The following is a 27,213-nucleotide window of genomic DNA, read 5'->3' on the forward strand; positions in this document are numbered from 1 at the left end:
ATCAATTTCATAAGACTAACTCCTAAAGTAAAGGGAGATAATTTACAAAGTATAATGCACACTAACATATGTGATAGGTGAAAATCATTATGGAGTCAACCGTTCGTCTTGCTGGCTTCATCTCATCTTTCATATACACTTTATTTGACCGGGTATTTTTCTTGTTCGGTAAATTGCATGTTTATACAAAGTCAAATGTATACGTGTTTTGTGAACATTACATGATATGCTTACTCCTCCTAGGCACCTGATCAACCCTCTAGTGTGTCCAGACAATTCTTGTAGCATGAATAGGTGGAAATGGCAATTGAAAACAAGTGACTATCGGTAATTCATCACTGCACTCGTGCCTAGTAGGACTTTTAAATCAATGTAACGTAAATCTACATGGAAATCGAAGAAAACGAACAGTGATTAATTTCATAACTCCCATAATGAATACAAAATAGATAGATGGGTAAACACGAACCCCTAAACATACGGGATTAGGTGCCTAGGAGGAGTAAGCACATAAATAGGTCTGTTTGAAGCCTATTGCAGCTATAATACGCACACATTTTGACCTTTGCCATGTACATTATGAATTATATATTTCACAGCCTAAATCATTTGAATTTCACCATTATGTTACTTCTGTCAGCAAATGCTAGAAAACTTTGAATAGGGATCTATAGATTGTTTAATGTTTATCAAAATCTTGTAAGCCAGTCTTAAAATTTGAAGTAAAATGCCTTTGATTCCAATGTCAGTTTAACTAATGCTTGAATTATATTTTAAGGCTTTTAAAACCATTATGTACACGAAAAAGAATATCTTTTGTTGTGGGCACATTTCAAATATTACGAAATCTACGTCAAACTTACGGAACAAATATTGCTGAATAATTACAAAATGAGAAATTTACAAATCTAAAATATCGTCAATATGGTAAAATGTAGAAATTGTCGAGAAATAAATATTATGTTCTAGAGCACTCACAACACTGATATTTTTATTTGTTTTTGCTTCGTTTTATTTTTCATTTGAGACTTCACAGGAACACGCATGCTCACACAAACACAAACACATTGATGGGTATAATTTACACTGCAATAAATATAGTTTTATTTGCAAATCTACTATCAATGTTATCTTAATGGTTGTATGTTGAAAATCTCCGGGGGATTGGTAACATTCGTGTTGTGATTGATATGCAGTTATCACTTTGACAATAGTATCTACCACCACCTGAAAGTTGGAAAGGGGTAACATACGCCAAAATCAGCACTAATATATGACATTATCTCACTACACAAACGTTCAATTAGACTGTGTTGTGTCTTTGGGTAGCTGATGTATCTTTGGATAAATGCTGCATCTTTGGGTAGGTACAGTTTTGTCGGGTAGATGATGTGTTGGGAAAGTGGTATGTGACGGGGTTCTTGCAGTAGCTTTGGTTTTTTGATGTACATGCATCATTTGGGAGGTGCTGAGATGTAGTACATGTCTTAAATTATGGGGAAGTTGTGAATATCTGGACTTATACCAATTGTTTGATAGATGGCGAGTGTACGATTAAATATAGATTGTTTTGTAGGTGTTGGAATATGGGGTGTGTACTGTTTGTGGGGGTTAGGTGGTTGTCTTTGTTTGGGTATGTGATGAATCTTTGAGTTGTAATCGATGGGTCAGGTATTTTATAAATCTTGGGGTGTGTGGTAGTCGTATAGGCATATGGTGGGTCTTTGAAAGAATGTCGATTGTTTGGGTAGGTGCTGAGTCTTTAGATTAATGGTGCTTGCTTGGATGAATGGTAAGTGTTTTTGTTTTTGTGTATATATATACATATCGAATATGTTTTCAAACTGTTTGTTTTATCTAAATCTGTTTAATGTTTCAGTTGGAAATCAAGATGCCACTGCGTTAATACACGTGTAAGTTGTAGTATTTCTGTATATCTATATAGCTCGACTTTGGTTAAATTTTACTTGCTCAGGCGATTATGCAGGTTCTAATCTTTTAAAAGTTTTACGATAAGGTGAAGATAACGAACAGTGATCAATCTCATAACCCCTACAAGCAATACAAAATAGATCGTTGGGCAAACACAGACCCCTGGACACACAGTAAGCATACCTTAATGATACATATTTTTACTCATGGTATGAAACCCCATATGGATTCTTAAACTTCATTAAAACCCTTACAAACAAAGATGCATTGCTGGATCCAGTAAATGTTCTACAAAGCCCCTATAGTTGCTCCTCACGAAAATATTAACAGCTGTAAAGGAGAATCATCAAACGTACTGTACGACTAGATGGGTCAAAAGGGGTGTAAATCAAATGTGGATCCTAAAAAATTCCAAAGAACTTTTAGTAAATTGGAAATCTCAAAATTGTTATCAAGTAAATAACATCAAAACGTATGACTTTTTAAAACTTTACACGACCATTCCTCACGATAAATTGAAGACTAGACTTTGGGACATCATAAATAGTTGCTTCTTCAACAAAAATGAAAACGGAAAGATTCACACCCAGTGATTTGTCATCCAAAAATTTACTTTGTTAAACACCACTTGATTCCGCGCAAGTACTTTGAAATTGAAATTTAAAAAAAAATGCCGAAGTTCCTCATTAACAATAACCTCGTGGTCTTTGATCAACATGTCTTCCAACAGTCTGTTGGAATCCCCATGGGCACGAATTGTGCTCCTTTGGTAGCTGACCTGTTTTTATATTCCTATGAAATAGAATTTATTCAAAAACTTCTACGTGAGAAAAAATATCTTGTGGCCTTCAATTCGACATTTAGATATATCGACGACGTATTATTTAGTAACAATAATACTTTTCATTCATATGTGGATTTGATTAATCCCCGTGAACTCATAATCAAGGACACCAAAGAGTCGTCCACATCTGCTTTATAGTTAAATATTTTATTGGAAATACATGTAGATATTAAAGGCAAACTAACAACTCAATTTTATGACAAAAGGATGATGTCAGCCTCTCCATCGTCAATTTCATACTTATGTAGCAATATTCCATTATCACCTGCATATGATGATTATATACTAGCCAAAAAAAGAAACTCTGCATTATAAAATTTAGTATAATTTTTCTATATTTATTGGTTATATTTTTAAAATCTAAACAATCGATAAAGGTGATGTTTGTTAACAATATCGGATAGTACCCGACTCAGATGCATGGAACTGTTCATGGTTAGTGAACACATGTTGTTTATTGAAGTGTTCGTACGCACGATTTTTACTGGCCAATACTGTTTGGAGTAAGAAGTGTAAAAGGTTTGTTTCGACACTATTCGTTAAGGAAAGCACTTTAGTTTTGACAAAAATTACCCTTCTGTCATGCCACGACTCAGCGAAAACCAACGTAATCGTGCTGTTGGGATGCTTCAAGATGGAGTGGCACAAAATATCGTAGCTAGACACTTTGGAGTTCATTGGAACACCATCCAGTCTTTATGGAGACGTTTCCAACAATCTGGTAACACTCTGGATTGACCACGTTCTGGACGTCATCGAGCGACGTTGCGTCGACAGGACAACCACATTAGACTGGTGCACCTGAGAAATCGTTTCCAGACAGCAAGTTTGACTGTTCGTAGCATTCCTGGAATTCGACCAATCAGTCCAAGAACTGTGAGTAATCGTCTGCGCGAGCACAACATCAGACCAAGATGTCCAGCGGTGCGCCCAATACTGCGTCAACATCATTGCATATCTAGACTAGCGTGGTGCACACGACGTCTGCAATTTAGAATACAGGACTCGGCCAATATTCTGTTCACTGATGAATCCAGATTTCACTTGGATAACAGTGACGGCCGTAGTAGAGTGTATCGTCGCGTTGGAGAGCGGTAGCAAGACGCTTGTGTTGTGCAACGTCGATAATTCGGTTGAGGTAGCGTTATGGTGTAGGGTTGAATAGCAGGAAGTTGAAGGACCACTCTACAAATTATCAATGGAAATCTCACCGGCGTACGCTATCGAGACGAAATTATTCAGCGTCATGTGATACCTTTCATACAGAGACAGCAAAATCACAACACTTTGCAGCAAGACAACACAAAACCACATGTTGCACGTGTATTCAGGGATTTTTTGTTTAACAGAATGTCAATGTCTTGCCTTGGCCAGCTGTTTCCCCCGATTTATCGCCGATCTAGCGCGTCTGGATGAAATGGAATGACGTCTACACCGTTTACCAAATCAGCCAGTAACATTGCCTGATTTAAGCCAGGCTTTAACCAACCTCTGGAACAACACCTCTCAAGCATTTCTGAACACTTTAGTGACATATATGAGGTGTCGTTGTCAAGCATGCATGAATGCAAATGGTGGTCAAACTCGTTATTAACTTTATTAATTCCAATTCCAATACCAGTGTTTTTCGAGTGTGCTGAAATTGACGTTATTCGACGTTAACATTAGTGGATTATGAAATGTTGTAACGAATACATTTGTTAGCAATATTACAAAAAATAAGATTTGTTCATTGTTATTTTTTTATTATTTTTTCATATATTAAATAATTCACAGTTTCTTTTTCCCGCTAGTATAACTGATTCGATACATAAGGGTTTTTTCTGCGAAGCGGATTATAAAAAACCGTAAGCTGACCTAAACCAGGTTATACTTGAATAACATGCCCCAGAATTAAAGTTATTCCTTACAATTTAATGCAAAAGACACAGGTACTAACCTTCGTTTATCAAATTCTAAAAAAAAACCCGAAAACACGCAAGCCAACTGGGCCGCGCAATAATTCACTTAACAACGCCGACGAAGCGTCTAGTGTGAAAACAGTCATTTTTAATCTTAGTTCTACGAGCCATATGGATTATCAAAATATTGTATCGAAGATGAAGTTTGTCATGACAGGAAATATGTGTAGGATATGCATGCAATGCATATTTTGCTGCCCTTTAGAGATCGACTTTGAAGTCGTTCATCTCCAACAAATTGAGAAAAGACGGAAAATGACATTGTTTAGGTCTAACCAGCGTAGGTCTTCAAATATCAGGGAATACAATAAAATTTGCGGCATTTAACTCTGTGAAAATTTCTACTACATGAAAACGTACCCTTGCATGTTACGTTGTCGGTAATAGTAAATCCGACACAAGAAAATATATATAAGCAAGTGACAAATCGCAATCCATATGTCAATGTGACTGACTTCATGTAATAAAATGTTACTTATGATTTTTGTTTGCTTTGTTTTAATCTATTATTCGACCATCATGCAGAGAAATATATTTTACAACAGTGATTTGCGTAGAAGTAGATGCTTATTGACAACGATAAAACAATATGTGTATTAAACCGAAGTATCTTATTGCACACGTTGACTTTCTATTCCATAGAAGGCTGAAAACGGTGCTGCGATGTAAATTTAAAGAGAGGGAAAAATAGTTCCGGTAGTTGTCAAGGAGATGTTTCTCCATACAAAACCAGGTTATACAAAAATAATCTACATTCCTCAATCTAACCAATCAGATACTATAATACAATAAGAATTAAATTATTTGCTTTTACCTTTATGTTGCTAAAATACACATAAAAATCTTGATGAACAGAACACTCGCAAATTTATGTTCTCGCGATTTGACGTGCATGACTCATTTAGCGACGTTAATTACTCGCGTAAAATAAGGTATACAGTATATAGAGTGTTCTTTACTTATTCTCTTTGTTTGGTAGTTTATAGAATCACCGATGCTACGACGGCTAGCATCATTCTTAGGTCCAAACGTATGAGATTACACCTACAGATAGCGTATCTATGTATGAAATATACAAATGTATTAAATATTTAAATGTGCAATGAAGAAGTTTTAAACAATGAGGTTATTCAAATTACAAAAGTATTCTAGAGGAAATGAAAGCAATTTGTGAGGCAGTTGTTGAAATAACCCGAGTAAGTAAAAATATATAAATAGGCATTACAAAATGGAAAGGACTTCCTCTCTTTTCAAACAGAAGAGATCTAAAAAGAAACTAGACATTTCACTTTAACAAGAATTCCCAAAAATCGGTATTCGAGACAGTAAAGAATTGCACATTCATCTGGTCAATGCAAGCTACTGACAAATAAGTAGATGGTGCAGGAGTTCCAACAGTCTCGTTCAAAATCAGCATTTCGCAAATTCTATGGCCATCATAACGATTTAGTTTGCCAATACAATCTATCATTGGGTCAAATGCTGTCTGACGTATTTTATGCCGATTGATAGGCCGTTCTTGGCACACTGATTTTGACTACGGATAACTCCGTTCACCTGATCAGGATATAGGGTTCACGGCGGGTGTGACCGGTCGACAGGGGATCCCTCCTCTAATGTGTCCAGGGGTATATGTTGTCCCGACTCTTTACTTTGTATTGCTTATGGGAGTTATGAGATTGATCATTGTTCGTTGTCTTCACCTTACTGCCCACTTTTATATATACATACTACATTTCTATGTTTGGACAATTTGATTGCTGTCTGATGTACACATATTATATATCATGCAGAGTGCCAAAAATAGAAAACAACCAACCAGAAGACATAGAAACCTGTATATACATGAGAAGGGATCAATGTGATGAAAATAATATTGACAACTATTTTCTATCAAGAGAGAGTAACACATATGAAAAAGCTGTTGAAAGGTTTAAAGAAGCAAGATCTCTTTTCGAAGATAAGTGGTTGTCTGGTAGAAATTGTCTCATTTCTCACCTGAAGGTTATTTCAAATGGCATACAGACTGTATTTGATGAAGAAACAAACAGGGAACATTCAGAGGTTTCTAATTCCTTTCCAATTGCAGCAGCGATGGTGGCATCATATAGAATAATTTCGAGCTTTGGTCGACGGGAAAGTGATTTAAAACTAATCAAAGTAAAAGACTGCCGAAACAATCTTACCGATATCAGACATCAATGTGCAAAGGCACTGCGTGGAATGAATATTCATGTTACTGACACACAGAAACTAAACAGGCTTCTGGGTGATTTTGGGGATCTTGCTACAGAAATGCCAGAGGGTCAGATTTCTAATTTGGGAAATGAGGTAAACGATAACCTCTCCAATAAATTACGCGGTTTACAATACAATGTAGGTCACACAGGTAGGAGTACACAAGATATAAATATGTATCTAAGAGAAATCCTTGGGAAAGACACATTCATCGGTGAAGAGCTTAATAAACACTTAATTCAGTTTAGAAAAGTAATTGAATCCTTAGAGGTAGAAGCCTCTGAATGCAGCATCATATTCAATCATGATTTCGAGTGAGATGATAAATGCAAACATGACAAAAAGATTAAAACCTATTATATAAGTTTCTAAAACATTTTGTGATATTGTTTGCAAAAAGTCAACCAAATACCATTTCCCATTTTACATTTCCATACGCTGAATAAACTCTATATTTACATTCTAGTTTATTATTAAATTGTGATGATAATGCTCACGATTTAAAAGAAATATATTACGTGTAATTCATCAGTACAGTAGGTACCGCCCATATCTATAACTTATCAAATTATCCATGTGGTAATCCATGTTCTTTAACACTGTGGATATCCGTATACTAGTTAGAAAGTCATGAAGTAAGAATAAATGCTATTTTTAACTTTGCTTGCTCTAATTGCCATCATGGCGTCAATGTTCTTGTTATTTGCGGTATTGTGATTAAATTTGTGAATTGTTGTCAAATGGATCTCGATATTTTTTTCAATCATTCCATGTCAGTGACATGGTCGAAAACAAGCATTGAAAGTGTTATGTTTAAGTTGCTTGTATGAAAGTCATATAAAATCATAACAATAGGGGTGAATCTAAGATAATGATCATATCGATTTTGCAGAAATAATCATGTATCCATCCTTTTGTAAGTGTACATGTACCAAAAATGAATATGATCACTGTTCGTTATCGTCACCTTTCATACCTCAGATATTTATGTTGATAGTTTGTACTTTTATCATCGGCTGTCAGGAGGCGGGTGATTATACGTTATGATTTTAGGAATAAGACCATTCTTAAATGCTAGAGTACATCAAGTTAAACCAGGTGAATTATCAGGATATCAGCTGGGTTTTGTTAGGTCTCTCGTCACTAGTCCTACATGTATACAAAAATCTTGGGATGTTTTCCGACAGCACACTTTGCATGAAATTATTGCATTTACTAAATCATGTTATTTCAAATGTTGTAATATCGGTAGAATTAGATCTGTTAAACGGAGGACGCATGCAGGACATCTGATAGATCACTGATTACATCCAGTCTTGATTATGAAAATGCACTTCTTTTTGGCACTTCTATAACATCCTTATATAAGTTATAGAAATTTCCAAACACTGCTGCCAAGCTAGTGACATCTTCAAGGAAACATAAGCATGCTCCATCAATTCTCAAATCACCTTACCGGTTACCTGTGAAATATCGAACGTATACCTTCAAGGCTCTACATGGATTGACTCCAGTAGATATTCAGGATTTAGTTCAAGTTTACCATCCTCAGCAAATTCTTCGGTCTTCGGATCCCTTCTAAAGCAACGCATTCGCACTAAACTGCATGGTTAAAGACAGTTCGATATGTCCTCGTCAACACTGTGTCGATTCGAAGATGTATTAGCTGATTTTGAAATAGAATAAATTAATCTTTTTAAACTTCCTCTTTATCATGTTTATGTTTTTTATGTATTTAGTATTCTTTGTTTTAATTTGTTTCACATGTCAATCGTTTTAGCTTAATTGTGTTTATTATATAAAGTGCTATATAAACCTACAATAATAAAAGAAATAATTATAGCGCAATAAAGTTATCAAAACCCTTCAAAGTGGTTTGATTAATTCATTCAATCAAAATACGGTAGCTTTATATATTGAGTCACGATTTAGATTTTTTTTTTTCCAAAATCCATGTTGGGTATACGGAATTCATCAATTGGTATTATTTATATTCGCAATGGAGAAGACAAGTCAACTTTATGGTTCATCCAAGTAATCACAGTGATTGCTCAACTATCTATTTTGTATTGATAACAGGAGTTATGAGATTGATCACTGTTCGTTATATTCACCTTTCACTTCCACTATTACATTAACGGCAAACTGACCACTCAACTGTATGACAAACGGGATGATTTCAGCTTCTCCATCGTCAACTTCCAATATTTATGTAGCAATATTCCATTATCACCTGCATATGGTGTTTATATACCTCAACTGATTCGATATGGAAGAGCTTCTGCGTATAGTCAGTTCTTAAATCGAAGTAAGCTACTGACAAACACATTGATGGTACGGGGGTTTCAACAGTCTCGATTGAAGTCAGCATTTCACAAATTCTATGGTCGTTATAACGATCTAGTTCGTCAGTACAACCTCGCATTGGGTCAAATGCTGTCTGACGTGTTTCATACCGATTGTTAAGCCGTTCTTGACACACTGATTTTGACTGCGGATAGGGGATGCTTACTCCTCCTAGGCACCTGATCCCACCTCTGATGTGTCCAGGGGTCCGTGTTTGCCCAACTATCTATTTTGTATTGCTTATAGGAGTTATAAGATTGATCACTGTTTGTTATCTTCACAAGGATATATCCAATAGACATATGAATGAAAGCTATTATTGTTAATAAACAAAACGTCGTCGATATATCTAAATGTCAAATTGAAGGTACAATTGAAAGTACAATTTTTTTCTGATTAATGATCCATCCCCTTTCTCTCTGATATTCTTTTTAATTTACCATAATGTTTTATTTACACGCTAAATTTTTCGGCTGGTCCGGGCCAGGAGTAATGAATGAACCCCCTCCCTCCTTTCTAAAGCGATGTTACCTGCTTAGCTGTCTATCTCCCTTTCAGTAAAAAATAAATAAATACAACTATATATACTACAACATCATTGAATTTACTGGATAATTTTTTTGATTTAACCTTCATAATACATGTTTATGCAAGCGGACTATCTAGGCATTTTCCCCATGATTATTCGTCAACGAAGGCACGGTTGACCCAAAACCATTGCTAGCGGGGATGAGATGAATTTTACCTCCGTATTATGTTATAATTGATCAAAAACCTAGTACGTTTGTTTTACAACTTTCATTCGGAAGACGCGCAAGTTTTTGAGGCACTGAATAAACGAGAAAACGTCTGCATTTTTATTTCAATCGTTGTCAACTGTATACTTTGTGATATTTCAAGACTACATGTACTCAATTCAATTTATTTGATCTCATCACTATTATACAATGGTATACAAACTATAAGGACATAAAGCTGTTATATATATATATATATATATATATATATATATATATATATATATATATATATTACATGAGTGTAATAAAGTATTTATCAAGTTAGAAAAAACCGTGTTATTAATAATGTGAAGTATGGTTATTCTAGGTAGGGGAGCACATTTTATTTTATTATTTTCTTAATTAAAGTACAGAGTATTTTAAAGGTTTGTTTAAAAATAAAGATATTTTAAGTTTTATCTGTTTAGGTGATAAAAATTTGATTTTTTGCACACATTGCACCACAGTTGAGTACATAATGAAATTCATCTCCAATGTAAAACACATATATACCAGACCTTCATCACCTATTCGTAATTACAATGGAAACCTTACGTTAAAAATAAGCCACTGCTTATATGGTACACATTTCTTCGACCTGCTATTTATCAAATTGAAATTACTGGCATGTGATTGTTGTTGTTCATGACCGTTCTTTTATTTGGTGAAATTGTGCTGCACGTGTCGTGAAAAAATGTACCGACGAATGGTGGGAATAACATTGGTGTTTATATACAGGGTGTCGAGAATTTGGGCATTTCATAAAAAAGGTGTGAACGTCTGTAGGGAAGTCTACATACGGATATGTACCGAAAACACCATCGTATCATTATAATTAAACAACAATTACAAGAATTGAATGATTTATAGCTAATTTCTAAATAATGAATGTGGTGGGGGGCATGCATGCTGGCCAAGCGAAAAGACTTTTTAGGTGAATCGTTTAGGAAATTATTTCTTTGCTTATCACACGGGGTTACACGATGGCATCGACGGATATGCGCGGTGGCATCCACGGAGATCCTCCGTGGGCTTCAATGTCTAACTCGCGCGAAAAAAATAGGACTTCAAAGGTGCCGACAATGTTAAAGGTCCACCGTGTTTGGGACAAATTTGTTCCACCGCTTTACGTGGAACACGCATAAAACTCGTGTCGTGTACTATATATATCGATACACAAATGAAGCACAAATGAAAAGTAGAAAAAATAAGATATCAATTCAAAGTACTGTCAAATAGGTCAAACACTGTCTGACGTGATTCATACCGTTTGTTAGGCCATTCTTTACATATTGATTTTGACTTCGAATCACTCTGCTTTATATGATTCTGATGTTGGGGCTCATTGAGGGTGTGGCTGGTCGGCAGAGAAGCAATTGATCCCACTTATGGTATGTCCAGAGGTCCGTATTTGCCCTTCTCTAAATTTTGTATTCCTTATACATGATATAGGAGTTAGGAGAGTAATCACTGTTCGTTATCTTCACCTCTTCACTATATTATTCCGCGACGACAGACCTAATTCGAATTTGATAATTAATTTTTCATTGACAAGCTCATTTGTAACCATTAAAGGTCAACGCATAAAAAACCGGAATACCAAGCGAGACAATTCATATAAGAATTAAACAAAAGCCAATATTTCTTTACCAATCACTCGCATTCCTTCTCTTTCCCCCTCTTTATATTTCTCTATTTATGTATCTCTTCTTGGTATGTGTGAATATAATGTTGTGCAGACATTGACATCCATCGATAAACTACCATGTGATTTATACGTGAATACCACATCAATCGTCACCTAAGAATGCTTAAATTATAGTACATGGTATAACATAAGATATGCGATCTGTGTTAGCTATAAACATTACCAAACAAGGAAACAATACTTTGAGGAAGTTAACAGAACTGATATGATTTTACACTGCATCTATGACTATATTTTCCGTATGTGTAATTTGTAAATTATAGCGTTAAGTGTTTTAAAAATGTTCGTCACCAACTATAGGAAAATGATACACATTTTGCACCCAACACTGCATCATACAAAGAAGAGAGAAAACTAAACGAATGATATTTAGCTACATTGTGTTCATGTTGAATCCTGATTGAAGCACACCTTTTTAACATGAAACACGAACGTTCAGATACTATGTGAATAAGTAAAGTAACTTCAATGCAATCTGTGCCATGTGCCTTTAATTTAATAATTATGATGTCCTCATTTGTTCAATGATATACACCTCATTCGTCAAGAGGTGTTACCGTTGTCTGATGACCCTTTTCACATTTCATTTCATGGATCTTCCAAATACTTCCCTTAGTCGTTGTGGCCGAGTGGACTTACGCACTGGTTTGACAATCTTGCTAGGCGGTGGGTGCCGTACGTCGCTGGTTCGACCCCGGGCTGGGTCGAAAATTTTCAGTACCTAGTTGTGATTATTTAGTGCTTTATATATTAATTAATTGATTTTCACATGTATCGTTTAGATCCTAGGGGTAAACGTAAGGTTGGGTGTTATAATTGTTTGTTTGTGCTTCATATATATATATATATATATATATATATATATATATATATATATATATAAAGCTTCCTTTCTTAGGGAAGTCGTTGTGGCCGAGTGGACTTACGCACTGGTTTGACAATCTTGCTAGGCGGTGGGTGCCGTAGGTCGCTGGTTCGACCCCGGGCTGGGGCGAAAATTTTCAGTACCTAGTTGTGATTATTTAGTGCTTTATATATATATATATATATATATATATATATATATATATATATATATGAAGCTCAAGATGAGGACCTTTCTCCATATCTTGAACCACGCAATTTTAAAGGGTGCAGAAATAGAATACATCTATAAATTATAAACCCGAGGCAACTTTTGATGTTCGGCAAAACATTTCTGAAAAGCTTCAGTCAAGTATTTTCAACATGAAAACCAAATACCAATTTTATTGAGTACACGTTGTAATTATTGCACATGAAATTAATTGATGATATGAAAACGTTTCCTGTAGTTTTCCTGTCAAAAAGCTCAAAAGTTAAATTGGATTGGAATAATAATTAGTAAAATTCTAGATGTTTTGTTTTAAACATATTTACAATTATTGTTTTACCATCTTAAGCTGTATGGTGTAAAGCGTTGCATGCAATATATCAATTTAGAGTAAGATTATGCAATCCGAAAACATGATTTACTTATGTAGCATCTTATTGGGGATGCTATGCAATACTGTTTCATCAGAAGGAATGAAAGGCCTTTGTCAAGGGTAAGTAGTTTACATCACATAAGAGAACAAGTAATTTCTCCTGTTTTTTTTGGTATACAAGCAGGTTATATTTAGCGGGTTCATATAGCCAAGGGTGATTTTTTCCAAAATCTATACACTATACCAATATTTCCCAATTTTTTTCAATTTGTTATTAGCTATCCTTAGGTTTTGAAGATTTGCACATGTTCTTATAGATATTCTTATCATTTTTGGTGCTGTAGGTTTTTCAAGTTTTTACAAAAATATGATTCTCTAAATGTGAAACATATTACTTAAAAACTTCAACTTGTTAAATGTGAGTATTTTTCTCTAACAATATATGCATAGTGAGACATATTTTGAAAATAGCTAAATATTTATATTTTAATTAAAATCGATCGAAAAATCAAGTTAAACAGGGTGTTTTAGCACACTGCCTGGCCGTTGTACGGAAAGAAACCCTCGGCTATAAAACCTAGTTTTTATATCCCCTATTCTTACGCTTGAGATTTTCATCAGAAAATAACCCCTGTCTATGTGAACTTCGTTTTTATATCAGTTTTAACACTGAAGCCGATATAAGGATGTAGATAGTCGTGTACGTCTACCTTATACTTAGATATTTTACTGAAAATAGATGTTAACAGAAAATTAACCACTCAATTTCCCCCACCGTCAGCTTTCCATATATATGTTGCAAAAGTGACCGATCGACAGGGAATGCTTACTCCTCCTAGGCACCTGATTCCACCTTTGGCATATCCAGGGGTTCAAGTTTGCCCAAGTCTATATTCTGTGTTGTTAATACGAATTAAGAGATTTATCACTGTTCCTTATATTCACCTTTTATTGTACTTCACTATCTTGTAGTTTGTATTTTCCTGAAATGTAATCAATACCGTATATTAGGCGACATCATTAAACGTGGTATTCAATGTAACGTTAACTTTTCCTTTGAAAAACAATCATTGACTCAAGCAAGAGCGTTTGGTGAAGACATCATGATAAATGTACCTTTTCTAGTGATTAACTTACTGTGTGTTATCGTGATCAGTACCTCCTTCAACCCAAACTAACAATGGATTACATTAGAATTCTGGTAAAACAATAATGACTAAAATAGTAACAGCTAATATAATTGCTATAAAAATACAATGAATGAAGGAGATATGTACAGAAAACCACACACAGAGAGAGAAAACAAAGAAAGATATCCTTCCCCTCGCTCTAGATGTTTTTAATGGTTATTGAAAATCTATATACCAATTCAACAATCAAACAAAAATATGTTTAGCATATCCTAGTAACTAAATATATACTTAATTGCACTTCCGATTTTCTGTAATATTGCAATTATTTCATTCAAATACGTCCCTTGATTTTATAACTTTAAAATGATACTATCTACTAGTATCATATTGAACAATACAATAATCTAGAGTTTACCATCATTATTCTGGCAGAAATATCGAGGCTGATGAAGTGGTAGCCATTGCAATGTTCCTACCTCAATGAAGAGTATTCCCCTGGTCAAATTTTCAGTCACATAAAAATCGTTACAAATTAGTCATACGGATGTTTAGCATTCTTCCGGAAGTGCATGACGTGTAAAGTATCCGATGAATTTGAACGCGATCTAACATGTTTTGCGCAAGTTTCATTGTTGAGAGATTGTGACTCTCTGAGGGGCAACATAACCTGTCGACATTGTTTTGGTGAATGTAGTTCATTACACGTTACATCACGACACCAAACATTGTCTTGATGGAAGATTAAGCAGTTCTGATGGAAACACGGCGCGACAACTGAAAGCATTACAGTGTCAATATACTGTTGAGCATGCAAGTTTTTTCGATCACTACAAATGTTGTCCACTTGAAAACGGTATCACTACCAAACCCGTTACATTCTTCTAAGTAGCTATTTTCATGATGTACACTGTAACGCTAATACCGTTGCAATAGTAAAGCTTTAATCTTTATCCATTAAATATGAGTACATGTCACCATCATCAGATAGGAAACATATTTGGACATTCAATCATTGTAACCTAAAATCACGTCAATGACAATGATATCTAAGTGATATATCCACTGCAACGCAACGTGGTGTGATGCCATAGGAACCGAGAAGCATCAGTGCTTTATATCAGCTTAATGCTTAAGTATAAGCGATACTCAATATCATTGAAATGCATAATACCCATGGACAATTGTCCATTGTACATAGCATGTACATGTTTATGTAAGTATCAATTGTCGCTGAAAAATCACTAAGCAGGTTTGACTTTGACGTCGCATTATGAAGTCATGCATTCTTTACAACGGAGGTTAACAAGCAATATCAGCAGATGAGGTCGTACACTTGATGAATCAAGATACTATTTTGACACTATGGTTATTCTGTGTAACGCGATCAGCGGTCATCAAAGTTCATGCCAAACAACCATTTTCTCAGAGTATACCGATCATTTTGAATTGTGACACAATTTGTATCTGGGTATATCTTCCGAATGCAGCTAGATTGTTTCCGGGTTTTGATAATACCAACAACTGATTAAGCGTGGTGGAATCAAGAATAATATCGATGTAATTAATTTGATCAATTTTGAACAGCTGGGTGAATAATTGAATTAGCATATCATAATGAACTATCTTCACATGGTAAAACAGGTGTTCGTTTCAAATATATTGAGATAATCTTGTGGAGGGAAAGCGCTAAATCTGAAAGAACGATGCGAAGCCATTAAAATCATGTAACCGGGATTAATTGTATTGTTGCTTCGAAAACTTAAGTTACAAATATTTTAAAAGGGAAGAGTGAACTAATTTGTCATTTAGAAAGGTGAAGATAACGAACAGTGGTCAATCTCATAACTCCTTTAAGGTTATAATTGGGATCAGGTACCTATGAGAAGTCAACATGCCCTGCTGACCGGTCATACCTCTCATGAGTTCTATCAAATAAGTCGTACGTTGAATCAAATCCACCACCAAAACAGACCCGATTTCATCAGCTCTAAATATAAGATTTACTTGCAAGAATCCGGAACAATGCACGTAATTGCACATGTATACATTTTATAGTTTATGATGTGCATTTAGGATTGTAAATCAAAAACCTACAATTGTATATACAAAGCACAACTGGTGACTGCGTGACACAGGGTTGACAGTAATTCCATCAAGTTTTCCAGAATGTGGTCAACCATTGACTATTTGCGTGTTAACTTATCTGCGCATGAGAATAAATCATAGCATTGTAATATGTGTTTTCCCACATTAATATATATATATATATATATATATATATATATATATATATCAGAAAGGCGAAGATAACGAACGGTGATCAATCTCAACTCCTATAAGCAATACAAACAGATAGTTATGCATACACGGACCCCTGGACACACTAGGGGTGGGATAAAATACCTACGAGGAGTAAGCATCCCTTGTCGACCAGTCACATCAACCGTGAGCCCTATATCTGGATTAGGTAAACGGAATTATCCGTATCGAAGTCAGTGTGCCAAGAACGGCCTACGAATCGGTATGAAACACGTCAGACAGAATTTATATATATATATATATATATATATATATATATATATATATATATATATATATATATATATATAATCCAGATAGAAAGAGTTGATATCACACAGTCATAATAATTCAATAAAAAAGCAGGAAAATATAGATTTTGATTTAAATATATTTTGGAACTGTATATTTTCCTGTTTTTTTGTATTGTATTATATATAAATAAATAAATACACACACACACACACACACACATATATATATATATATAGAGAGAGAGAGAGAGAGAGAGAGAGAGAGAGAGAGAGAGAGAGAGAGAGAGAGAGAGAGAGAGAGGCTGGAGTCAAATTCAAATTCGCCTAAGGATAAGAGCTATGCATGAGGGAGATAATCCTTAATTTTGAAATGATTTTCTAAATCTAATCACAGCAATTATATAAATAATCATATCGATGCTTATTCAAAACAGTGGATTATCATTAGAGTTTATGTGGTGTGTATAAACGGCTTATACATGTGATCATACATTGGATATGAATTTTCAAATACGTAAATGATGGAATTATACTTATACCCATCAGCGTAAGAGAACACGTGTGCTGTGCAGGATACTTATGGAACATTACAACAAAAACGTGTCAAGGTAATTTTTTGTATTCAAACTATATTCCATATTACAATTTCATTTTTGTTCTTATAGAAATTGAAAATTCATATGCATCATATTTATAACTGTTGTTTACATATATCATTAAATTGTTTACAGAATGTAGCCCAGGACTTTATGGAATAAGGTGTTCACTACAATGCCAATATCCCAGCTATGGTAAGGCATGTCAAGAAACTTGCCTTTGCGAATCAACTTTCTGCCACCATATTACAGGCTGTATCAGGACAACTAGTGAGTTTTGTTAAATAAGTATATTTACTAATATTTCATTTGACATCCGTGGATGTTGGGGTTGTTCATTGCACCAAAAGTGTTGTTAAAGTACCTCTTATGAAGTATGATATCACCATAGAAATGATACAACCTCTCAATTATTTGACATAATTTATCAAGAACATTCCGGAATTTAAAAAAAATGCTTTAAATTCTAAAGATAAAATTAGAAAGCCTGAGTATTTCATACACACTTTATTGAATATTTATATAATGCACCAAATCACAACGAACTATGGATTATTTTTCACTAACGAAACAATTTGTTCATTTTAGGTAAAAACACAGAAAATCACATCAGATAATTGATAAATTTTATCCCCATTTCGATGATGAAAATGTATATGTGAGGTGATTAAACGAGCCATTGGATAGAATGCGTGGTAATGAACCACCCCAATCCTACAATATCCATCAAATTGTAGTTAATATGGAAGCTAAATGTACTAACCACGCATGGTAGCTGACTAAAATAACATGAATGAAAGGTGAGGATAACGAACAGTGATCAATTTCCTAACTCCTATAAGGTATACAAAATAAAGAGTAGGACAAACACGGACCCCTGAATAACAAGAAATGAGATCATAAGAATGAGCATCCCCTGCCGACCGGTCACACCAAAACATCCTTCTTTTATTAATGGTGAAACATACATGACATTTGTGTGTAGTTCCCTACATGTAATTAAACAATGGATTATCATCTGTGAAAGATATAGTCGCATAACTGCAATGATATCAACAAAGTTGTATAGTCTAAACTTCAAAACAGTTCATATATTTAAGATATATCTGATTATAAACAGCGTAGGTACAGTCACTATAGGTGCCAGTCGTACCTGTTGTGACTACGACAATTACTGACTGAAGAATTCTTTAACAACATTCCACCATTACAAAATCTGTTTGGATATATTCTCATGAAAAAGGAAATTTGATAAAAACATACCATGTGTAATGTATTTGATGATTACGAATTCATTGTGATCTTACTTGCAGATAATTTGGAATATTCATATGCACACTTTGGATATATAGGACATTTTTAAGCGACATGATATTAATGCATTTGACCACGTTTATAAGATCTTTGTATCACATCTATTAACACATCTACAGAGAGAAGATAAACACACACACACACACACACACACACACACACAGAGAGAGAGAGAGAGAGAGAGAGAGAGAGAGAGAGAGAGAGAGATCATTGTACAACATATATCAAAGAGGTTCGCACCTGACATTTGTAGCAATGTCAGTTTTTGGGTAGTGTAAATTTAATTTCTGCATTGAAGGATAATTATGAAATTAAAAGAAAAACTGGGTTGGCAACGCTTGTTATTGAGCTATAGTGTTCTAAACATGACCTTTTTGCACTTAACATTTATTCAATTAAACTTGATTTTTCTGTTAGTGTCAACACAACATAAGAAACACAAATCAATCATTACATAAAATAGATACATAATCATGTCCTCTAACACTACAGATAAAAAAGAAATTAATTTTATTGAAGGAAATAAATAATGACCTTTTTGCACTTGATATACGAAAAAATTCATGATATCAAAATTGAGAGTTTAAAAGGACATATTAGGAGTAATGTTAATTTCTAAAATTTTACATAATGTTCAAGGTCAGGTCTTCTAATTTAAAATGCAACTTTAAAAGGTGGGGGTTGGAGATCAAATTTTTGAATTATTGGCGAAAATACTGAATTTTCATACAAAATTTTCGGGTAAATTTATTAAAACTTTTTTAAGAATCGGTGTTCTCTTTGGAAAAATATGTCAACCAAGTTAATAAATTACAACATTTGAACTATTTCCAAGTCTCAACTACATGTATCATAAATTATAAAATTGAAATACAAGTATAGGGGTATAACAGTAGACGATACATTGAATGAAACAGAAACTGTAATATCATGCAGAATTAGAACATTTTTACTGGATAGAGTTTAGCAATAGATGCGTAATATATTTGCACCAATGGGATCAGTATTGAACCAGCAAATACTTAGTTGTAGCATCCTGCGCAGTTGTACTCAAAAGCTCAGGAGCTAACATCCTTAACACATATATAGACAATAGGTTTTACTTGTTTTTCCATCTGCTTCCCCTACCAATTGTCCTTCTCTTCCATGTTCAACTGTCTCGCTGTGCTTCCGTATCCTTTGGATCCCTAGAACAGACTGTCTGGAAATCTGTTTTCACACCCCGATGTCCTTGTTTGTGTTGTCTTCAGAGGTAACGACGTCTGTGGGCAACAGGCTGATATCTTTTTAGACTAGTACACACTTTCTGCATAGTCCATCGTATACATGTACATGATTGATAGATACATTATGCATGCATGATATATACAAGTGATCAATAAAACCAGCAATCATTTGAATGCCTAAATCGAAGCTGGCTACCGACAAACATGTTGATGGTGCAGTGGTTTCAACGATCTTGTTGAAAGTCAGCATTTCACAAATTCTGTGGTCGTTATCATGATCTAGTCTGCCAATACAACCTGTCATTGGGTCAAATGCTGTCTGGTGTGTTTCCTACACTGATTTTGACTGCGGATAACTTCGTTTACCTGATCAAGATATAGGATTCACGGCGAGTGTGACCGGTCGGCAGTGGATCCTTAATTCCTCCAAGGCACCTGATCCTACCTCTGGTATATCGAGGGGTCCTTGTTTTCCCAACTCTCTGTTTTTATTGCTTATAGGAGTTATGGGATTGATTATTGTTTGTTATCTTCACCTTTCATTGAATATCAATATGGGTACAATTACAAGATAGATAGTGTGAAAAATATTATTGGTGCACAAGGAAATAATGTGAATGTGATCGGGATCCCGATATACAAAGGCTTAAACAGATCATGAAGATCGTTCATACTAAAGCAAAGACACGCAATATCGCATTTCCTTCACAGACGTTCGGTGTCCATCATATTTGCACAACACTTTATTTCGTCCCATTGAAAGTTTTGAATAGGTTTATTTGAAGAAAACAAAACCATGCTTGGATTTTTCAACATCAAATTACAGTTTGAATTATGTTATCATGGATGCTTCCTATATCAGGCTCTTTAAACCATCAAGGGTTGTAATGAATGAATGTATGCTACTACATGGATTCTCAAACTACAGAAGAAGAAAAAATAGATATGCGTAGCGGGATTCAGTAAAGGTTATCACAAAACTTTTCCCAAATCAAGAACATCAAAATCAAACAGATAACATTTCAACACTTTACATGATCATTCCTAACCATACATTAAAGACCAGACTTTTTGACATTATGGACACCTTTTTCGTCAATAACAATGGAACACGAATATATCTGTATCTTGTGATCATTCATCAGGAAATTACCATTTCAAATACTACTCTGATTCTACGTACAAGTACTGTGAGGTTGATATCAAGATGATGTATTTTTCATTGACAATATTACGTAGTCTTTGGTGATCAGGTCTTTCAACAGCATATTGAAATTCCAATGCGCATCCACTGCAATCCATTATCAGATGACATTGTTTGTATTCTTATTAGGCAGCATTTGTTGAAGAATAATCTATATTGGACGAAAAAATATGTTGATGTTTCCTTCAACTTACATTTAGCTATTCCGATGACGTGTTGAATCATTAATTTTCATTTTCATTGATGAAAAAGTGAAGATGACGAATGATGATACATTTTGTAACTTCTATAAAGAATACAAAATTAACAGTAGTTCAAACATGCGTCACTTGACATACATGTAACAAATGTGGGATCTGGTGCCCAGGAGGAATAAGCATCACCTGCTGACCGATCACACCCGCCGTGGGATTTTATCTTGATCAGGTACATGGCGTAATCTGCAGTCAAAATTAGTGTTGGAAGAACAGCCTAATAAGTCGTATGAAACATGCCAGATAGCATTTGATCAACGAAAAGTTGAAGTGGTAAAGCAGATCGTTATAACGATAATTTTAATGTCTTAAGAGATCAATATTCATATCTTGAGTTGATGAAAAGGTGAAGATAACAAACAGTGATCAGTCTCATAACATATATTCCAGTGAACTCGAAATAAAAGACATCACAGAGTCTTCAATATCAGCCTCATATCTGAATTTTTTAACATGGATTTTAACGGCAAATTGATGATTCAACTTTAAGAGAAAAAGATGTCTTCAGCTAGTCCATCGTTAACTTTCCATATCTATGGAGCAATACCCCATCATCACCTACATATGGCTTATACATGTATGTCTTTCAACTGATTAAATATGCTAGAACATGTTCTGCGTATGATTACTAATCAAAATTGAGACAGGCTGTTGACAAATAAGTTGATGTTACAGGGGTTTCAACAGTGACATTTACAATCAGCATTTTGCAAATTCTATGTGACGTGTTTCATAGAAATCGTCAAGTCAGTCTCTATATATAGAGATTGATCATTTCTTTATCTTCACTCGGTTATGCACATGACTTATATTTGTGGATGGATGAGGGGGAAGTTAAAGAATGTTTCTGATGTCAGAAACGGTATCTTCTAAGTTATTCAAACTTGCAATGTACATACTACCAACGTATTCATTTACCGGGTCATTCGTCTTTTCATACAATATGGTTACCATTTCTATATGATCGGTTGATTGTACATTGTTTAACGTCCTTTCTGAGATTTTTTTACTCATATGGGGACGTCACCTTACTCATTGAAGGGCAACAAAATTTAGGCCTATGCTCGGGGATGACGGTCTTTGGGCTGGGGGATCTTTATGGTGCCACACATGTTGTGACACGGGGGATCAGTTTTTGCGGTTTCATCCGAAGGACCATCCCATTATATCGCCCCTTACAACAAGCAAGGAATACTGATGACCAATTCTAATCCAGATCGCCATGGTATCAGATGTATATATGTATGTTGTATAAATGTGTATGAATAATTTTTCACAATTGGAATGATGCCTCTGAATTACATTTTCTTTCAAACTTTTCTAATGAGTGATAATGTTAACGTCGTTCCACACTTCTGTGACGTCATAGGATTTTGCAAAGTCAATGATTTAATGACAGGAATATTTTTGTTGGAGCCTTTTCCAAACGTTATTGTAAAAAAAATCTTGTTAGCCATAAAATATTTCAAAAGTCTTAGTTACATATGAATAGTCAATGATATGTTTCAAAATATTGAATCCAAGGACAATAACTCTGTTTTCATTAAATTAATTATCAAGTTCATTATGTGATAGATTTCCTTTATTTTTGACAAACATTTTACCAAGGTGATAAGGAATCATTATCTGTGTCTTTTCATGAAATTGCATAAAATTTTAATCCCGAGGGATTTTGAATAGCTCAACTGTATGGTGCCAGACTTCCGTTTTTTATGAGGGTATACATACTCTGGAAGCTATAGATTTGAAATCATTAAGGAAAGGTATGGATTTTTTCTTAAATAACTATAACAGATGTACATCTACTAATATAAACAGAAAAAATTATATGTAAACCATGCTATAAGGAAAATGTGTCCACATTTGTTTGTTTTTTAAACATTTTGTAGAATAACGCTAATTCAATAATTTTGCACATATTATTCTAAAACTTGATGAACATATTGAAAATGACATGTGTTTTGGTTATTGACATGTTTCCCGATAAATGAATGCAATTAAAAAAAATATTTTATTGTTTTTATTTTAAAATAACAACATTCCAATGAATTTCATAAAAAATCTATATAGGGGTACATGACTTCAGTAGTGTCTGTTATGAAAATTAATATGGAAATCCTTAACTGATTTGCCTTTTTTCATTACCCCGAATGTTAATTTATTGATTCCAAACAAAAAAATGCTACCTAAACCCCAAAATCCAGGACTAAGGACCCACCTTAAACAGTTTTCAGAAGGTCCATTACACAATAGCAGTGATCCCTAATCAGTTCACTCCAGTATCTTAACACACAATGCTCATTTCACAAATACGATAACTCATATTTACTATCTCTCGTCATCTACACATCTCTACTTTGCCCGTCAAACAACGTTGCCCTCTAAAATATGTGAATCTCTCCAAATCTCCATCAAATTTCCTTTTTATTGGCTTAATGAGTCAAAGTAATTTGCATTCATTTTACACGATATAAAGCCGATTGTGGCAGTTTACTCATTATAAACCGCAACATAGCGTATAATGTCCCAACTTAGATTATATCGTATAAAATGAGTAAAGTTTTCTTTTATTCCTTAACCCATTCCATTCAAATACAGACATTTTACTTTCTTTGTGTTTTTGTAATTTGTAACCTTTTACCATAATACATAAAAGTTTTAATTTTCAAGGTAGTCGCTTTAGTTATATGTCATTTTGCATTAGGTTTACACAAACTTCAAAATCATTATTATGCTAATTCTTACCATCATTGAATAATTATGGGATGATACATTGATACCAACCTTGTGTTATAGCTCGCTAAAGAAGACGGGGCGATTAATTCTTGATTTTCTATTATCGTTATCTAAAGTTATGGCGCTTTGGTTAGAATTTGTTTTATGCAATTGGGGTTCTGAAAGGACCTATGCATTGCTTTTGAATTTGTTTAAAATGGTCGATCGTAATATCGAAATATGCTTTCAATCTACAGGTCAACCAATTCCCGTTTCTTTAGCAATAGAGACCACTGCGCATATAGAAACGATATCCTACGAGAAGCAAACAGTGAATTCCATTTCAAGTACGACACAATCGCCATCTAAGCTCGATAATACCAAAATACTACTTTTAGGGATTATTGCTGTTATTGGATTTTTTGCTGTAATATTTTCTATATTCTGCATGTTCTATATTTTTAACAAAATGTGTCAAAGAAAAAGGATGCATTTTGAAAACATACCTCGATCCTATGGCCGTATACAGAAAGAACAATCTGCTGTGAATATGGAGCTAAATACAGATGGATTAGAAATAGCTGGGGAGAACCTAGAGCTGTCAGCAGAAGTAAGTGAAGTAAATGATCATTACGAGAGGGTTGAGGACAATGTGGATGGTTTTGTATATTATGGGAACGTCAACGTCAGGTCATCGGCAAGCGACGCATATTTATACCCCGTCGCACATATCTGAAAACGTACGAGAGAAAGAAGAGGTGCAAATAAAAGATGGATGATAAGAATCACTAGGAGACATTGTAAGACTCACGAAGTGTACACTTACATATTTTTGGAATCATTCCTGTGCACAAAAGTGTGTTGATGATGCATCGGTACAAATCATATTCTTTTTGAAATGTCAACATTTGCCTTTTCTAACAAACTTATCATTCATCAATCTGGTATAGATAATAAGATATTTCATACCTAGATTAATCCAGGGATATAAATCCTGCAAAAGAATAATGATACTCACAAGATTGAATGTCGTTTTTCATTTCACAAGTTCAGTGCAGCGAGGTGGTCGGCAGTGGTACGTCATGTGGGGTCACTTAATGGGCACCCAAGGGTGAAATGCGGGGCTACAGAATGGGCTTCAAAATGACCAGCTCGATGGGATTAGTTCTTATATTATCTTCAGGGCAGGGGGCCCGCAGTTTACATGTCGCTGGAGGACCGTTTAAAATGTTAGAGACAAAACTAGAGGTTCGAATATACCCAGTTGGTGCAGCTGGAGAGTTTCATCAATTAGCTGCGGCGAGTGAGTGTGTCTTATTTGGTATTAGTTACTGAGTAATTAGCCAGGTTGTTTAGGAATGTAGATAAAAGGTGTAGATAACGAGCAGTGATCAATATCATAACTCATATAAGCAATACAAAATAAATACTTGGGCAAACACGGACCCCTGGACACACCATATTTGGGATCAGGTGCCTAGGAGGAGTAAGTACCCATGTCGACCTGTCAATTCCGCCGTGAACCATATATCTTGATCAGGTAAACGGAGCTATCGACATGAAACACATCAGACAGCATGTGACCCAATGAAAGATTGGATTGGCAAACTAGATCGTTAATGGACATGATAACTCTTATCCAAGGACTTATGTTAAGCTTTCATCAGGTTGGGATAGCTTGGTTGTACGCCAAGTACAGTCCTGAGACGGTGCGACCTGTCATTTTTGTCAAAACTTAACCTTTATTTATCATTAATTAATCGTATATTATATTCTAAAGTTCACACATAAGATTTATATCATTAACTTTGTGTTATTTATATTTTGTTTTTAAATTTGAAGAAAAGACAACTAGGTCATGCTTCTCTTTAAACAGCCACATTTCGTAATAGGACCCTTTAACCACTCAACTTTGAATTATATCCTGTTACTTATTTCAACGTGAAAGAGTGTTTATATATTGTCTTTAATCGTATCGAACCAGGCTATTGACGAACAAGTTGATGGTGCAGAAATTTCAACGCTCTCCTTTCAATTCAACATATCTCAAATTCTATGATCATTATAACGATCTAGTTTGCCAATACAACCTATTATTGGGTCAAATGCTGTCTGACATGTTTCCTACCGATTGTTAGGCCGTTCTTGGTACTCTGATTTTGACTACGGATAACTCCGTTCACCTGATCAAGGTATAGGACCCAAGGCGAATTTGACCGGTCGACAGGGGATGCTTACTCACCCCGCCGTCTGACCCCATTTCTGGTATATCAAAGGGTCCGTGTTTGCTCAACTCTCCATTTTGTATTGTTTTTATGAGTTATGAGATTAATCACTTTTCGTTATCTTCACATTTCATTACTTTAACCAACAATGTGTATTTTTACGTCTCTGGATATCGTTTTCGGAAAATTAAATGAATTGTCATAAAGCATTCCCCATCGATTGATCTTTTTGTACACATTAAATTGCTTGGAACACATTTGTTTTTCTTAAAAATCTCACAATGAATTAGATCATTGTGTTCCTGTTGGTATTTTATATATACTGTCATAATCCCCGAACATGAAATGACAATATTTACATTGAAAAATTATTATTTCCAAAATGATGGAGAGATGTTTTTGTTGCTGAAAAGTTACCTTCAGAGCGTACATGACCTACTTTCACAGGGAATACACTGTTTTATATGATATTCGTTCCATGTGATCATCTGTAAAACATTATGTTACTATAAATGTTTCGAAATAATTTTTTTGTTTGTTTTCAGTATACTGCTTTTGTAATTCTAAATATTATTGGCCAGTTGAGACCATCCGTTGGTTTATTATATATTGTTCAACGTCTCACTCGATAATCTTTCACTCATATCGAGGCATCACCATTGCCGGTGTTATTGAACCAGACCCCCCCCCCCCCATAATGACACTTCCGCGGGGTAAGTCTGGCTCTAGAGTGAGCCTTCC

At 34.7% G+C, this 27,213-nt stretch overlaps 1 protein-coding gene across 1 annotated transcript; it reads left to right on the forward strand.

The window, feature by feature from the left end:
* The first annotated feature begins 13,176 nt into the window (after nucleotides 1-13,176).
* On the forward strand, nucleotides 13,177-26,918 carry LOC130052935 (uncharacterized). Its single transcript, XM_056159219.1, has 4 exons — nucleotides 13,177-13,373; nucleotides 17,485-17,546; nucleotides 17,670-17,804; nucleotides 24,505-26,918. Exons 1-4 carry the CDS (start codon nucleotides 13,279-13,281, stop codon nucleotides 24,981-24,983), a joined length of 771 nt encoding a protein of 256 aa, XP_056015194.1. The 5' UTR covers nucleotides 13,177-13,278; the 3' UTR covers nucleotides 24,984-26,918.
* The last annotated feature ends 295 nt before the right edge of the window (nucleotides 26,919-27,213 follow it).

This window comes from Ostrea edulis, chromosome 3, assembly GCF_947568905.1.
Source record: "Ostrea edulis chromosome 3, xbOstEdul1.1, whole genome shotgun sequence".
NCBI lineage: Eukaryota > Metazoa > Mollusca > Bivalvia > Ostreida > Ostreidae > Ostrea > Ostrea edulis.

What these genes read in the sequence shown, in the direction of transcription:
- LOC130052935 (XM_056159219.1), top strand. Translation starts at nt 13,279, where the DNA reads ATGCAATCCGAAAACATGATTTACTTATGTAGCATCTTATTGGGGATG. An exon ending in ATGAAAGGCCTTTGTCAAGG is followed by an intron (nt 13,374 to 17,484) that starts GTAAGTAGTTTA and finishes TATACCCATCAG; the next exon opens with CGTAAGAGAACACGTGTGCT. An exon ending in TACAACAAAAACGTGTCAAG is followed by an intron (nt 17,547 to 17,669) that starts GTAATTTTTTGT and finishes AATTGTTTACAG; the next exon opens with AATGTAGCCCAGGACTTTAT.